This window comes from Syngnathoides biaculeatus, chromosome 14, assembly GCF_019802595.1.
Source record: "Syngnathoides biaculeatus isolate LvHL_M chromosome 14, ASM1980259v1, whole genome shotgun sequence".
NCBI lineage: Eukaryota > Metazoa > Chordata > Actinopteri > Syngnathiformes > Syngnathidae > Syngnathoides > Syngnathoides biaculeatus.
The window spans coordinates 11922497-11940000 of NC_084653.1; the positions used below are offsets into that span (position 1 = coordinate 11922497).

Consider the following 17504-nt stretch of genomic DNA (forward strand, 5'->3'; position numbering starts at 1 on the left):
ACTCCCAGGAAACCGTAGTTAATCTCATAAAATCTCAGAAATAGAATACATTTTACGAATAAGTATTTTTTTTTCAAATTACATCATTTTTTACATTAACTAAATTCCCAAGATATAGCTTATGTTTCATATAGTAAGAATAGATTTTTAAGCAACTAAAGATGCTTTTTTTTTCGTAACAGAATCCAACCAAATTCCTTGGCGAGAGAGAGCAAGTTACAGTATTACAAACAAAAAAAATTATACCGATATATTCATTACGGCATGTTATTTGCTTGAAGTATATGTTTAAAACACATATGTACTGTAATCAAAAATTCGCTTTTAGAAATGAATTCAAGTACACCATGCAGAAGACACTTTTAATGTTAACATGGTATTATTACAGCAGAAGTTGCAACAAAAAAAGACAACTGATATAGACATAGAAAGACAGACAGACAAACAGAAACCTGGGTCAACTCAGCTGGACAAATAAACATCTTCATTTCGACACCAAACTGGGGGAGAAGCGGTTACGTTGAGCAAACACAACACTTTCAAGTTTTGGGAATGGAAGTCACGTACGCTCAGGTCACTTGAAGTGATTTCAACTGCTGCATAATTGATGTAGTGAGCAGCAGACTGAGGATAAAAAACATAAATTATGAAGAGGCAACCTCTCCCCTAACACCTGCCATGCTGGTCAATAAATCATTAAAAGTAACTAAAACGTTTCAAAGACTAGTTAACAGTTTAAGCGAGGATTCATTATGATGATGAATTTGAGTAAACGACAGAATGGAAGGACGAAAGACTTCAGTGGCACTCATCTTGATTTTTCTGTGGCCTGCAGCAAGCGTTGAATAGTTGTCCTCGTTTTTCTTCATCTATCTGTCAAACTTTAATGGCGGTATGAGTTTTATGCAATGCAGGCCATGACATGACACAAAGTGGCTATTGTCAGTGTGTGTGTGTGTGTGTGTGTGTGCGTGTGCGTGTGTGCGTGCGTGTGCGTGTGTGTGTGCATGTGCGTGCGTGTGTGTGTCAGTAGGTCCCAATTTGCTGCAAATGACTCGAACGGGCTGTCGTGTGAAATGCTTGAATGGCATCTCTTGTTGTGAGGCATTTGCTCATCGATGCGTCATACTTGAACACATCACAGGCCTCTTTAATGATGTCACAATCTGATTGTGAGACGACTTTGAGCACCGACCCCTTCATTGGTGATCACAATCTCTGTTCAAAATTTCCAAAAGACGGAGGTCCAAAGAGTGATTTGTTTTATGCAAGGAGAGCTGTCTATTTTGGGGGCTTGTATCTTCATCAAGTCTACTTTTACATTAGTTCCCATGTATTATCATCAGACTAATGAATATAGGTAGCATCCTACTCATATTCTCATTTTCACCATTTTCTTCGGCGCTTATCCTCACGAGGGTCGCAGGGAGTGCTGGAACCTATCCCAGTTGTCAACGGGCAGGAGGCGGGGTACACTCTGAACTGATTTCCAGCCAATTGCAGGGCACATTGAGACAAACAGCCGCACTCACAATCACACTGAGGGGCAATTTAGAGTGTCCAATCAATATTGCATGTTTTTGGCATGTGGGAGGAAACTGGAGTGCCCAAAAGAAACCCACGCAGGCACGGGGAGAACATGCAAAGTCCACACAGGCGGGTCCGGGATTGAACTCGGGACCTCACTGTGAGGACAACGCTTTACCAGCCGTGCCACCGTGCTGCTCACTCTAAAGATGAATTAAATAAATTATATCACTTAGCATAAACGCTTAATTATTTGATTTTTAAGTTGTACATTAGGATCTCCACACAACAACTCTACCTGTGGGGGCCAAGTTGTGATGGATATATCTCCCTCCTATTGGCCGTGGAGTGCTGTGCAGTGAGAGAGAGAGAGAGAGAGAGAATGAGAGAATGAGAGAGAGGCATGGCGGCAATGCTAACTCTGAGTAATATAAAACACAAGTCTGTGGAGTCTGGAACATGCTTTTTTGGCACAAAAACATGTTATTCTTTTCAAGCTGTTCACCATTGGCCACAACTTTGGAACTAGGAAGCACACTAATTCCTTGCAGGTCATGAAAGCAACTCCCCCATGATGATTATTTTATGTCAACGACCTCACCATGACCAAACACACCAGTGTGGCAAGTCTGGGTAGAAAGTGAAACTTCCAAACATTGTCAAACTTTTTAAATATTTACTGTATTTACAATTACTTTATACTGTACTCGTTGTTTGAGGCCACGAAAAAAATAAGTTTGCACTGTACAGTAGTATAGGTGCATATGGCCTAAAAATAAATGCTTCAATGTAACGGACAATCGTCTTTATCAAATCAGTCCATTCTATTGAGGTTCCAGTATAAAATGTATTTAGAAAATACTGAATCTGAATTCAATATACAGACTCCTTCACACTTGTATTCAGTTGTGGGTCTGCAAGTAAATGTTTAGTTTTCAGTCTTTACTTTGAGTGATAGCAGATATGAAAAACGTCAAATATTTTGGCATGATGTGGTATTCTGTCACTTCCTAAACTTTATCAGATAAGCATTTTGGTTTCTTCCAGAAACTTACACTTGGCAGATGATATTCAGGCTGATTCAAAAAGTATACTAAATGTATCATGGAAAAATAAAGTAAACACATGAGAAATGCTCATCTTTTCTTCCTTCCCCAAACAGGCACACCTGCATGTGTCTACCTTTACAAAGGTAAACATTTTCAGAGGTTTGTGTTTGCACTACCCCTGGGTCAAAATTTCCAGAACTTTAGTTGTGACTATCATAGCTATGCAGATAACACAGTTATTTGTAGTAGTGTAAATAATTTCTGTTCATAAACACCTGGACTCACTAATTTTAAAAAGCAAAGACCAAATCTGAAACCCTGGTGTTCTGATAGATCCCGACCTGACCTTCAAAGGTCATATCAAATCAATTACTATAACTGCCTTTTACCATCTGAAGAACATATCTAGAGGGAAGGCTTGCATGTGTCAACCAGACCAGGAGAACCCCATCCATGGTTTTCTCGCAAGTAGACTTGACTATTGGCATGGTCTTCTGACTGGAGTCCCCAGAAAGAGCATTAAAAAGCTGCAGCTCGTTTAGAATGCTGCAGGTCGAGTTGACACCAGATCAAAGTGGTCAAACCATATAAATCCAATTCTAAAGTCTTTACACTGGCTTACAGTCAGTTTTAGAATAGATTTTAAAGTTCTGCTACCGGTCTACAAATCATTCTTATGGTTTAAGAAATATTATTGGAATACGAACCCAGTGGGGCTCTGAAATCGACTGACTCTGGTCAATTAATGGAGTCCAGAGTTCAAAGCAAGCATTTTGCTTTTATGGTGCAAAAAAAAAAATTGAGTAAACTGCCAACAGAGGTGGCGTCAATGAATGCGAATCTTTTTAAATCCAGAACAAGAACTCTTGTTTTTTCTGATACGTTTTAGAGTACTTTTCAGTGATATTTCTTTCACTAAAAACTGTTTTAATTGTACTTTTTCAAAAGTTTTTATTTATGTATTTGAATGCCTTTAATCATGTAAAGCGCACTAAGTTACCTCATATATGAAATGCGCTCTACAAATGAATTTGCTTCGCTTTGCTTCACATACCATTGATATTGAAGTGCAGCGCATTATACTAAGAGGTGTTTCTAAAACTTCAGATTGTTACTTAACGTTGCTGCCAGTGTTTTGTGTTTTTCCAGTGTTTCTGTGTGTTCGTGACCAAAGAGGTGTTTAAGTGCCTTCACCTGAGATCAAGCCAGCACACAAAAGAGCACTTTCATGTGCACTCTGTCCCAAGGCGGTCGGCGTAACAGGAGCTGGGTCGGGAGGGTTCTATTGTGCCGGGTCAGGGAGGGCATCGGGGGAAGGAGAGAGAAAGGGGGACGGTTAAATGGTCGGTCAGGTGACCACCTGCAGGTGGCGAGCACTTTCTTCTTGAATTAGCAGCTCGTTTGTCGGAGTCAAGTGAACCTTAACTTCGTTAGTCTTTCTGTGTGGCCGTAAAGAGTTAATTGTTGTCCGGGTCTGTAAAAGACCTTTTTGTTTTTCATGATTAACACTTACAAATATAATGTGACTGACACATAAAGCTGGGATACAGTGTCATTAAAAAGTATTGGATCGCCATCCTTTTTTTTTTTGGTTCCCACTTTAAAATCCGAGATCAGCAAAAGCAAAATGCAAATACTGGCAAATTTAACACAAGTGAACATAAAATGCTGATTTTTAGAAAATAAAATTTAAGGATGCAAATATTCAATGCAACTTGGCTCTTTGTGAAAGTTTGATGGCCGCATAAACCTAATAAGTGGTTCGGCAACACTCAGCAGCGACAACTGAAAGCAAGAGTTTTCTGTATTTGACAATGAGTCTTTCACATCTTCACTGAGATAGTTTGGCCATTTCTTCCTTGCAAAATTGTTTGAATCCAGCACAAATGGAGGGTTTTCAAGCATGAATGGTCTTTTTAAGGTCATGCCTCTGGATTTCGATCTGATTCAAGTCTGGACTTTGACTAGGCTGCTCCAGAATGTTTCTTTTTTTTTTTTTTTTTTTTTTTAAAGCCAATCACAAGTTGACTTGATCGTTATCGTGGTGCAGAACCCAAGTGCCTTGGGCCAATTTGAGGTCACAAACTGGAATTCAAGCATTCTCCTTCAGGATTTTTTGCAACAGAGCAGAATTCATGGTAATATCAATCAAAGCAAGTTATCCAGGTCCTGACGGAGAAAAGCAGTCCAAGACCATCACACAAACACCACCATATTTGACTGTTGGTGTGATGTTCTTTGTCTGAAATGCTGTACTCGATTTACACCAGATGGAAAGAAATACACACCTTCCCAAAAAGCGTAACTGCTTCCAAAGATCTTGGGAATTATTCAGAGGGTTAGTTAGTTAGTAAGTTAGTTAGTTTCTTTTTTTTTGCAAAAGAAAGGCAGACCTTTATGTTTTTATTCAGAAGTGGTTTTGCCTTGCGACTCTGCAAATGGATGCCATTTTTGCACATTGGCTTCCTTACTGTTGAGTACACTGACTGCAGTTCTTCAGTTGTTTATCCCGGGTTCCTTTGCGACCTCCTGGAGGAGCTATTGCTATATATACTCCTGAGGTAATTTTTGCAGGCAGGTCACTCCTGGAACGGTGTACCACCGTGTCATGTTTTCTCCATTTGAGTGATATGATAGTGGTTCGTTGGAATCCTAAATCTTTCGAAATGGGTTTCGGAAGCCTTTCCAGACTGATAGATGTAACCTATTTTATTTCTCCTCTGTTCTTGAATTGTTTTGGATCATAGCTCTTGGTTTCAGCTTTCTGAAATCTTTTGGTCAACTTCCTTTTGTCAGAGAGAATCTTTTCAAGTAATTTCTTGATTGAACAAGTCTGGAGCTAATCAGGTGGCGTGGGCAGTAAAAAATGACCCAAACAAATGTGATTACAAACAGTTAATTCCTCGGTTTACGATGATTTTTTCACACAGAACCAGGTAGCTTGAATAGTTTTGTACGCATAATGAATACCCTCCTCCCTTTTAAAACAGCATTTTATGTTTACTTTGGCTAACTTCGTCTTATTTACATTTCTTTGATGATATTAAACATTTAAGCGGGAAAAGTTCAAAAGAATTTGTAGTTAGAATCTGAGAAGGGTGCCAATACTTTCTTTAACCCATCTTTCTGTATTCTTACTTTAGGTGACGTTGCACTTAGTCCCTCAGGTGAAAAATAAACCAAATTCCTTTTCACTGGAGAAGGAATTTGCACCACTATGACCTTTAAACCCAGCTAGCTCAAGCATCCTGGATTGGATCGCTTTCAAAATCAGTACAATTCCTGATCTGACAAGGAGACCTCCATAGGGGTGAGGTGGGGGGGACTTTGGTGTGTGAGTTATGTGGAGTCGAGTCTGAGAATGAAACTTTTGACCCCAGCTACCTGTTTGGCTAGCTTACAAATCTTATAAAGTGGTTGATGGATGGATGGATGGATGGATGGATGGATGGATGGATGGATGGATGGATGGATGGATGGATGGATGGATGGAGATCAAAAGAGATTGAAAGACAGACAGACAGACAGAAGGACAGACGCAAAGCCTAATGGGAGGTCAATTCCACACCTGGGACTCAGTTTATCATGTGTTGTCTAACGCTACTAAAATGAAGCCGGAATCAGCAAAGCTGGCTCTATCCAGCAAATAGTCCCATCCCACGAAGGGCTCATCGTCAGCCCGTCATGTCGCTTTGTGTGTGCGTGAGTGTGAAGTGTAGCGTTAAATGACAGCGGGCTCGCAGCTGATCCCGCTCCTGTTGTGAAAGCGCCGGTCTCCTTTGTCGGGAGCGCATCCGTCCGCACTAAATCTGCTCCACTCCCCACACACAAAGGCATGGCTGCCATTTTATGGGAGGGGAGGGGGTTGTGCCATCCCAGCGGCTCAACAATGGAGGGAACGAGACCTCGTAGGCCCCACGAAATTCTTTCTCAGGCCGAGCAGATGACACAGGGAATTCTGGGGGCTTCATTTTTTTCGCTTTGTTTTTTGTCCTGCAGAGTGAAGCATAATTCTTTGGGGTTGAGAGCTTGTCTTAAATTCTTAAATTCTGCCACATTTGTAGGGCATGCTGCTTGGTTTTCGCCATACCACGCGCAGAAGATCGTGATGAACTCAAGCCTCCAAGCTTTTCCTTTGCATCTGCATCAACAGCTAACTTCAACTTCCTTCCAATTGTTGTCGTCTCCGTGTCTTTCGCTGCTAAAAATAACTTCTGTCCAGCACATAATGCACCGCGGCTGATTGTTAGGGAACTCAAGTTCAATGGTGAATACCCTGGTGGACGTTCCCTGACAAAAAACCTGCGTCCGGAGAGCGCTGCAGAACACGACCTCTCAGACACAGAAGTCAACGAACACTCGGCAGATCATTTCCATGTTTACAAAGAGCTGACGAGCTAAATGGTCACTTGCAATTTTGTTGACTTTATCGTGAACAACAATGGAAGAATTACTAAGTGACTGACTTTTGCCTTTGGCTTGTATCATCCAAATATTTCAAGGAAATAAGATGTAAATCTTTTCCTAATGGGATTTCACCAAAGGGTGCGTTGCCACGGAGATGAATGCTTCAATTCTCACAGCAGGAGAGCAACAAAAGAATCCCTCATCAGATCTCTTGAGAAGAACACTTCTGCTCTTGTTTTAAACATAATGCGACCTGTTCTTACTTGGGATTCAAAACCAGTGGAACACAAACCAGTCTGAGGTCCCCACCGCTGATTTGTCGGAATATCCCAAAAAGTGATTCCCAATAAATAAATAATGTGAAACATTATCATTGACTGAGAGTCTTTCTTGTTGCTATCAACATTAAATAATTCTCTAAATAATTCAACAGATGGAGAATATAATGGATAACGTTCCCCAGTTCTTGTTGTGTTTGGAAGATTCTTTCTTTATTGTAACAATCCTTTCTGGTGATAAATCTGAAGCCATTGCAAAGACTGACTTTAGTCTTTTAAATTCTGCCACATTTGTAGGGAACATGTTTTTGGGGGCACAGGGAGCACTCGCTTGGCGCTAGCAGGGAAGTTTTGGCAAATCTTTTCTTGGCGCTACCCCACAAATGCATGTTCATTCATGTCTTGTCTTTGTAATTGCAGCAAATCACCAAACAACCACGGGGACAGGCAAAAATGGCAGAACTTGTGGTCGGGGGAAAAAAAACTGAGGGCTTTCGCGGAAGGAGAAGGCTCAGACGCAGACAAGGTCGGCAATGGAAGGTCAGTCCGGGTTAAAGTGCTGGATCATCTTGCATCGGTGCAATGACTGAGCCGTCAGAAGAGCCTGAAATGGCTGGACGTGATTGGCTGGCTGTCACATTTTTACTCACCAAAGATCAGTGACTAACATTAAGACGGAAAACAATAATTCAATCCGACAAAGTGTGTAGGTCATTTGCACTGCGGCTGCACCTCATGCATCTCACTATTGAACACTCTTACTTGTCATGAGGTTGTGCAGGTGTACCCTTTGAAGTACTTTTTCCTACTTCATTTCCTCACTCTGTTGTCTTTTGGAAACTATTTGCATGCTTGGGATTCTTTTAGGAGAATGCGGGATTATATTATCTTTTAACTTTAGTATGTCATGCAAGAAAAAGCTACATCTTAAATAAATCTCGCGACAAGTAAAACTCGATCCTGAACTGGGTGATTCTTGCTTATTCCGGCCTGGGGGAATGAATGAAGGATTGAACGTGGAGACATGCTCCACTAATGAGCCCTGACGTGCTGTCCCATTGGGCCGGGCCTTTTCAAGGAAACAATGCTGTACACACACACACATAGCTCCCCGGACTGGAACTTTTACAACATTTCATTAACACACAGCTACTGTAGCGAAGGCCTCTGTGGGTTCATTGGAATGAGCTGTTAGCAAGATGTAATGCCGGACTTGAAGGTGACTTTACCCGCAATTATGACGTCACATCGTCTTTGCTATAGTTTGTCCACCTACACCGTCTACTTCCTATTGATTGGTCTGGTTTTATTTAAGAACCTTGAGTGATAGTGTGAGGCCATCACTGGATCTACAGGAAATTGTCAAAGTTTCACTCCTAATTATATGACTTATTTACAACAAATAATGTTTATTTTGTTCCTTTATCTATACTAGTAACATATCGTAGCGGGTTTAACAATCAAATGCGCTTCCGCCAGATGGCAGAAGGTATATTATTTAATTGCGTGTCCACTTTTAGCGACATTTTTAGTAGTACTGGGAAACAACTGAACGTTTCTGCTTTAATAAGAGCTCTGCGGCCACCTTGTGGTTAAAAAAAAAAAAACAGTGCTTTTGTTTGGAACGTTGGGGAATGACAATTTTTATACACAAGCTCTTTAAAATAAAAGAATACTAATATATGTTAAATAAAGTAAAATGTACCTTGATTGATTAAAATTGTGATTAGCCGTTTAATGATATTATGATAGACATTTGATTGATTTGTTCTCGTTCTTATTTCGAACGTGCTTTCCAATAAAAACTGATTAATTAAGAACTCGTGATCCAAATATCCCATGCTGACATAATGTGTAAAATAAATTAAAATAACTTTTGTACATGAAAGAGAACGTCATTCTCACTTTGGAGAGGAAAGGACGACAACTACGTGCAATACTGGTTTCGACCACGCGAGGGAACTGCTGCATTGTTACCTCGCTGAAGGATGCCCATTGTGCTTAAAATGATTCGTTTTCGAATCTCGTCTATCTTGAGGGTTATGCAAAAAAAAAAGAACAATACATATACTCCAAATATTACTTTAGAGAATGTACTTCTGCAGTAACATTGAAGGCAAATCCACCACGTTCTGTCGATTTAAAGATGTCTCATATGTAAAAAAATCTTACTGGGAATGGAATAGAAGAGGGATTGTCTAAGTGCGGGCTTCTTAGCATGGAAGAGGAAATCCACCATTAAGTCTTGTGGTGCACCCATAAAGGAAGTTTTTTTTTTCATCTTCCAATAAATCAAAGCGCAGTGTTAAAATGGTAGTTTGCCATTCTTCTTGTCATTTTTGTCAAAACTATCATAATATGACAGTAATACATGAATAAACTGATCCGTAAAAAAAGGGAAAAAATAATGCCTTTTTTTCACTTTTAATTTGATTTTAAAGAAGCCACCATTGTCAAGGAAAAACAACCAATCAGAAACAGAAGGCGTGAGTGACGAAGTGTCGAAAATTCTCGGGCAGTCATGAGGAACACGGCCTTGTGCTGTTATCTCTTCCTTTTGCCTTGGCCTTAAGGAGTTGGATGAAACTACTACTGAATATTCACCTCCGATCAGTAACAAAAGATCAAAAGAAGAATTGGACAGATCCCGAAAAAAAAACATGGGTGAAATTAGAAGCTGCCTTTAAGAGGTCAAAGGGCACCAACGAGCTGAGAACTTTCCAAAGTTAGGCAAGATTAGCAACATTTCTGCTCGACAGCCAATTTCAATCATGTCTTTTTTTAAATTTTTAATTAAAGGCATTTTCATAAAAATAAAACTTCCAACTGATAACATTCAGTGCTATGGGCCTTTCCGACTGGCGATCTTAAGCTCCGCCCCCTTAGCTACAGTTGCCATGTCCCACAAGCTTCCAAAATGGCGACTGAACAGAACAGGTTTGAAGTCAATTCTCTATCGCATATTCCAGATAATATTGGTGTATGCTTTTTGCCAAATGCATCAGACTTGTCCATAAGAGTTCTACAGAGAGGTCTCAACTATTTCGCGCAAGGATATGTACACGGAATTGAGATTTTGGATGGAGCAGGACGCAATGTCAGAGTAACAGCAAAATGTTGGCGATCGATGCAAAAAAGTTTGACCCCTCACAAACTTCACATTGAAATCCAACAGGATAAAAAAGTGAAATCGTACTCCACATGTAAAGCAGGGTGAGTACTTTTTACCTGGATAAATTAGGAATAATATCATTGTAGTCTTTATAAGTGAGTCAGGCTCGATTTTCTACAAATGCATTTAAACAATGGTGATGAACTCAGTCAGTACCGCAGTCACCAGATGAAAAAGTTTAAATTGGCTCATAATGGAACCTAGTGCTCTGTCTTAAAAGTCCGATGTGATGCAAATGGGCAAAAAGACATTTCTCTTGCATATGATGACGCATTTATGTATCACTAATCCGACTCTTCGGCATAAAACATGATACACTTCATTCAACAGCTCAGTGATACCCTAACAAAGTGAAAGTTGTTCTCCTGCAATGTATAAAGCACTGATAATAATTCAATCAAACTCAGAGAAGTTACTTCTCCCTCACTTACCTTTGAACATGCAGCCTTGTGCTTGTTGATATTGTCCACATTTAGTTGTACGTGCGGTCTTGTACAAGCCTTAATCCATCGTAGACACTTCGTCACCTGTGTTTTAGGCTTTGGAAAATGAATCAACCATGGCCCTTGTAACCTAGCAAGATATATTTCATCAACCCCCAACCGCATCACAGGACCATTTTCTTCGTAACATTAACTTTTCCAAGCACACGCTACTGACAACCAGTATTCCTTGTGGGACATCATGGCGGCAGGGGCGTGTTAAGATTGGGGTTAAGACAATGTAGCTATCTGATTGGCTATTATTGTACGAGTGATTGACAGGTCGGAAAGGTCCATTGTAACAATGTTCAGGTCAGTAAGGGCTGTGGCTTGAGTGAGCCACTTGGCGAGGACGGGATTAGAAAGGCAGGCTACATTCAAATCTTGCTTCTTTTCAAACTCCAAACACACAACATTCTACATGGTTACGTTCAAACTGGGCATAATATTGTAGAATCTTTATTTGACTCATATGTGGAATTCATTTCAACTAAAGTATTCAATTACAATTTTTCTGTGATTGCTGGTGACCAGTTCAGGGTGTACACCAGCTCTCATCTGATTCTTGTTGTATTTATTTATTTATTTGTTCGTTTGTTTGTTTTGTTTATCTATGTTCTTAGCCACTTATCCTCACGAGGGTCGCAGGGAGTGCTGGACCCTATCCCAGCTGTCAACAGGCAGGAGGCAGGGTACACCCTGAATTGGTTGCCAGCCAATCGCAGGGGACATTGAGACAAACAGCTGCACTCACAATCACACCTAGGGGCAATTTAAAGCGTCCAATTAATGTTGCATATTTTGGGGATCTGGGAGGAAACCGGAGTGCCCGGAGCAAACCCACGCAGCCACGGGGAGAACATGCAAACTCTATACAGGTGGTCTGGGACAAAACCCGGGACCTCAGAACTGTGAGGCCAACGCTTTACCAGCTGAGCAACTGTGCCACCTTATTTATCCATCCATCCATCCATCCATCCATCCATCCATCCATCCATCCATCCATCCATCCATCCATCATCCATCCATCCATCCATCCATCCATCCATCCATCCATCCATCCATCCATCCATCCATCCATCCATCCATTTTCTTCATTGCTTATCCTCACGAGGGTCGCGGGGCGTGCCGTAGCTTATCCCAGCTGTCAACGGGCAGGAGGCGGGGAACACCCTGACTTGGTTGCCAGCCAATTGCAGGGCACATCAAGACAAACAGCCGCACTCACAATCATACCCAGGGGCAATCCAGAGTGTCCAATTAATGTTGCATGTTTTTGGAATGTGTGAGGAAACCGGAGTGCCCAGAGAAAACCCACGAAGGCACAGAGAGAACATGCAAACTCCACACAGGCGTGTCCAGGGTTGAAGATTCAGAACTGTGAGGCCAACGCTTTACGAGCTGTGCCAACGTGCCGCCCACCTTATGCATTTATTTATTTATTTATTTATTTATTCGTTTATTTATTTATGCATTTATTTATTCCTTTGTTCATTTATTTATCTATTTAAGTCCCGTGTTAATGTTGAGACTGTGCATATATGTCACACGGGCTTGCAGTGATATCAAATACGTGGGTCCATGGTGTGTATTTTGAGGTTCTGCTCGGTTTTAAAAAGTTTGAGAAGCACAAGAATAGAAGCGCGGTGGAGGTGCATGTATGGCCAAATTCTCTCTTACTGATTGTTTAGAAACAAGCAAACAAAAAAAGATGGAGGGAAGAAGGGAGGGTGGTAGCATCGGGAAGGCGTCCGTTGGTCTTTTTCCGTTTCTCTTTGGTCATTGGCTGCCTGACGCGCACAGCCGCTCTCATAAATAAGCTCGCTGCCCCCACGGATCGTTGCAGAGAATCACAGTCCAGCGTGGGAGGCAGACGCGCCCACTGCAGCTCTAGCTGTCCACACTGGGACGTTTTTTTTTCACCACGAAAACCTAGCTCGACGATTTTATTTTGTTTTATTTTTTTTGTGGGGGTGGAGCAGGTTTCGACATGACGGGAGTTTTTGAGAATCTAAGCAGTGATATGCACGCCACCCAGATGACCTCCGCCAACTACCACGGCTTGCACAAGTCACAGGAGTCGCCCACCTTGCCGGTGTCCACGGCCACGGACAGCAGCTACTACACCGGCCCGCAGCACGGACACTCGTGCGGCGGATTGCCCTTCGGAGAGCTCGGTTCCTTCCAGTACCATGCCAGCGGGCCCGGCGCGGCGCCGTACGGCATGCAGGCGGGCTTCAACACCCCTTATGGGGCGTACAGCACGTATGGGCCCAACTCGTCGCCCACCCCTCCAGAGACCGGTATGGAAGGCAAACGGTTGCCCTCAATCTACCCTTTTCACGTTCTTTATACGAAACCATAACTCGCACGCACGCGGTGATGGACGACAACAACAACAACAACAACAAAAATAGAAGCACATTTATGTTATTTATGAAATCAGAATTTGCACTCACACACTTCATTGAAACACACCGCTCAATATAATATGAGAGCTCGTGAGCGCCTTTATAAATACAGGACTTTTTTTTTTTATGTGATTCATCGCTGCGCGTTGATGCTCAATATAATAATCCACCTTGAAAGAAAAATATGATAAACTGCACGATGTGGTTGGAAAGCAAACACATTAATGGTTGGCCACGTTTAACGAAATAGAGAAAGGATTTTTAAAAAGTCAGCGTTTTCAACTCGCCATCAGTATAAAATTCTATATATCATCATGCATTACAGGTTTACAATTGTTTACTCATTAAACGCAGTTTATAATGTAGCAAGTGTTACTGCTCAAACCTTCTAAATTCTGCTATGATGGAGCTAATTAAGTTTATTTTATTGGACAAAAACCTTAAAAAGTATTCATGTTCAATAAAAAAAAAAACTTGCGTGCACACAACGCTATAGATATAAATTACTCGAAAACATTTCATTTGCAGTATAACGTAACACAAAAATGCAATACATTACACGCTTTAGTTTTAAACACAACGTTGAATGTAAAATTATAGCTTACACGCACACGCCCATCGAGAAACCAAAAAAGGTTCTACCCCCCCCCACCCCACCCCAAAAAAAAGAATCCAAATGATGCACACGGTGCCAGAACCCTCGCTGAAAGTTGCATTCCGATGTTCTCCCGCAGAGAAAGAAGAGAGCGAGCCAGAAATCCGGATGGTGAACGGAAAACCGAAGAAGGTCAGAAAACCTCGAACCATTTATTCCAGCTTCCAGCTGGCCGCGCTCCAGAGGAGGTTCCAAAAAACGCAGTACTTGGCGTTGCCCGAGCGGGCCGAGCTGGCGGCGTCGCTGGGCCTCACGCAGACGCAGGTGGCTAACTGACCCCCACCCCTCACCCCCAGTCAGAGCCCAGTACAATAATAATAATTATAAAATACAAATCTCCATGCATACTAACGGGGTGTCGTCTGCTCCATTTCTAGGTGAAAATCTGGTTCCAGAACCGGCGCTCCAAGTTTAAGAAGCTGTGGAAAAACGGCGAAATTGCACCGGAGCAGCACGTCCCTGCGGGGGAGTCCCCCCCGTGTAGCTCCCCCCCGAGCGCTTGGGACTTTCCACAGACTCAAGCCATGAGCGGCTCCACGTTTCCTCCGAGCTGCAGTAGTCCGCCCAACAGCGGCAGCGGCGCTCCATCCTCCTCCTCCTCCTCCTCCTCCTCTTCTTCCTCTTCTTCCTCCTCCTCATCCTCTTCTTCTTCTTCTTCATCCTCTTCGTTTTTGGCCAACTACTCCTGGTACGCCAACACGAACTCTGTCAGCCACCTGCAGCCCTCCCTGCTCCACCACAACCCCTCTATCACCGCCGGGACAATATTCTGAAGAACCGAGAAAGAAACGGGACTCTGGTGGTGGACCCCCCCCCCCAAAAAAAAGAAAAAAAAAGGAAAAAAAAAGAGAAATACACGCATATAATATTGATTTTGGAAGGTCTATGTGGGTCCTACTTTGACGCGCGGCAACATCGCCGAACCGTGGACGTGTCTCGTCTTTTGGCACATACACATTCACAATTTGCTGGTTATTTTTGTATTTATTTATTTACTTGATGTCCAGGGATGAGCGAATGAATGAATGAGCAACTCTCAAACTGGACTTCTTTTTTTTTTTTGAGGGGGGGGGGGGCAAATTGAAAGGTGCCCCGTCAGTGATGTAGCACAGCTCAACTGTATCGTGCCTTTTTCTACTTGACCTCATAATTATGTCGTGTGATATAAAACAGCACTGGACAAAAATGAAAGACTTAAAAAAAGGAAATAAATTGACTTTGGGTATTTTGAACATTTTTCATTTTGTACAAATAAATACTTTAATTAACAATATTTGTATTTGGACGTTTTATTTTCAGTAGAATAAAATAGAAAACAAACGGGATCGTTTTATTTGAGCAAAATTTGTGAAACTTCTAATTTTGCCGGAGTCTCTTTTTTTTCAAGAGCTGTATATTTTATAAAACAGCTTTTAATGTTGGAAGTGTCTCCGCGTCTTGTAAATATATTTTTTTTATATATCTCGTGACTTTTATTTCGACAGGCAATCGGTGCAAAAATCATTTTTCCACCACAAGCTACTGATTGTCCCACAGCTGATTGGATTGTATCGCCCTGAATTGTGGTTTTTTTTTTTGGGGGGGGGGTCATATTTATTATTTTTTACAGTGCTCCAGATATGGTTATTTAAATAAACACATTTCCTGTGACCTCCCCGTTTCCCACATGTGAAACACTGTTGACGTCTGATTATATTTATTTCCATTTAAATATTTTGAATGTAATTAAACCCACGGTATATATGTTTAATGAGCAGTTTCATTTTATTATTGATGTCAGTTGATTTTTGCACATTTCAGACAGCGGAGCTGTTGTCGATTTGACCTCGAAAGAAGGTTCGGACATTGTTGGGTGATGCCTTGCAATCGACACACACGCGGCCCCAACCAGAAAAGCAACATCGTTCGATTTTTAGGAGGTTCGAATCTCTAAATTGATTTGGTGGTGGATTCGGGTTTCCTAATTGGACGTTTTTGGGAAAAGAAAAAGAAAATGACCAAACAAGAAGAGTCTGTCTGACTTCATGCTGTATGAAAATGAACGCGGACGTAAAGTTTTTCTTTAATTGCTATTGTGTGATTTGTAAGGCAATTTTGCTGAAGAATTGTAAAAACAAGCATTGTGGTTAACAGGAAGAACGAATGAAGCTCTTGTAAATGTTTCACCTCTAGCTTGACCCCCATTTGTTTATGCACTTGCTCAAGCACACCTGTTATAATCAATTGATCATATGTAACACTGCAGTATCCTTCGTTTTGCACCTGCAGAAACGCCATCCAAATTGCAACATTTTCTTCACAGTAAAAGATTTTATTTAGATTTTTTTTTTTGCACAGAAGCCTTAGAATACAAGGAACGTGCTTCGCTGATCACAAGATACAACATCTGCACTCACGATACTTCAGATATCAAGAAAAAAATATTAAAAGAATATTCATATAGCTGTTAATGAATGAAGATGAAGTGGAATTGAATGTTGATGATTCTGACCAGTAGATGTTGAAACATGATGGGCACTCGTCGTAAATTTCACCACTAATGAAGATCCCGGAATGGGGGTTAAGATTGTTCTCGTCTTTAAAAAAAAACAAAAAAAACAAAACTTTAGTTGTTGCTGATCATGAATTCTGACACTTTTATTCAGTCAGCTAAACACAAAGATAGAAATATTTAAAAAGAGTTCTTAGTGTGCAGATCTCTAAAAAGTACATAATTGCCTACATATCCAATATATATTGGATTATTTTCATCGCGCTTCATATTCATTGAATTATAGAGAAATCATCGTGTTTGATATGCACAATTATCCAACTTCCACATTCAATAAACATCCATAAATTAAATACAAGCAGACACAAAGCGCAAAATATCTCGGTGGACTTTTTTTTTTTCTTCAAATGAGCACTGCATGTGTACATTCAATGAAATATATTTCAAATCTATTTCACATTTGCGATGGGTTTTGACATGGATTGATATTTTATGATGCGGGCTCTCATGCAATGGTGCTGACTCAACAAATTTGTCAATAGATTTCGGTGTGCAAAAACTGGATCTGGATCTTCAATATATGGAAATAGAATGAAAACGACATTTTGTAGACAGCAAAACCATCAAGCCATAAAATAACACATTAAAAGAGATTTTTATTGCACTGTTACGTGTGCAAATGTTTGAACGATTATCAGAAGACCTCAGTCTGATGATCATGACACCAATCATATCCATGCGAATACTTAAATAAATACCTAAAAGTGAGCGTTATTATTTTCCCTACCTCTCGCAAGTGCTCCCAATCCCGCGGTGTCATTTCATGCAGCTTGTTCGGAATTTCATTTTTCTTCTTTCTTTCTTTCTTTCTTTCTGCAGCACAACTTGCAAATGCCACGCTCGCTTTCCTCATTTGTCCTCGCGCTGTACTGTAATTCCGCTCATTGTGAAAACCTGCAATTATGAGCACAATTCTGCGCCATTTCAGCCCTCCTAATATGGGGTGTCATTTTTACCCAAGACACTCCGGAG

General features: G+C 41.1%; 1 protein-coding gene across 5 annotated transcripts in view; it reads left to right on the forward strand.

Moving 5' to 3' along the window:
- dlx2a (distal-less homeobox 2a) overlaps positions 1 to 16214 on the forward strand; it is an 18144-nt gene extending 1930 nt beyond the window's left edge. For 2 of the 5 annotated variants that reach the window (XM_061841271.1, XM_061841270.1), the window contains exons 2-5: positions 7682 to 7801; positions 12954 to 13218; positions 14061 to 14245; positions 14359 to 16214. In XM_061841271.1, coding sequence (XP_061697255.1) covers positions 7715 to 7801; positions 12954 to 13218; positions 14061 to 14245; positions 14359 to 14754 — 933 coding nt within the window. In that variant the 5' untranslated portion in view covers positions 7682 to 7714 and the 3' untranslated portion in view covers positions 14755 to 16214. Of the gene's footprint in view, positions 1 to 7681; positions 7802 to 12897; positions 13219 to 14060; positions 14246 to 14358 lie in introns of those variants that run through there. The other 3 variants (XM_061841272.1, XM_061841275.1, XM_061841273.1) reach the window with 3 other exon arrangements.
- Positions 16215 to 17504: the final 1290 nt, after the last annotated feature.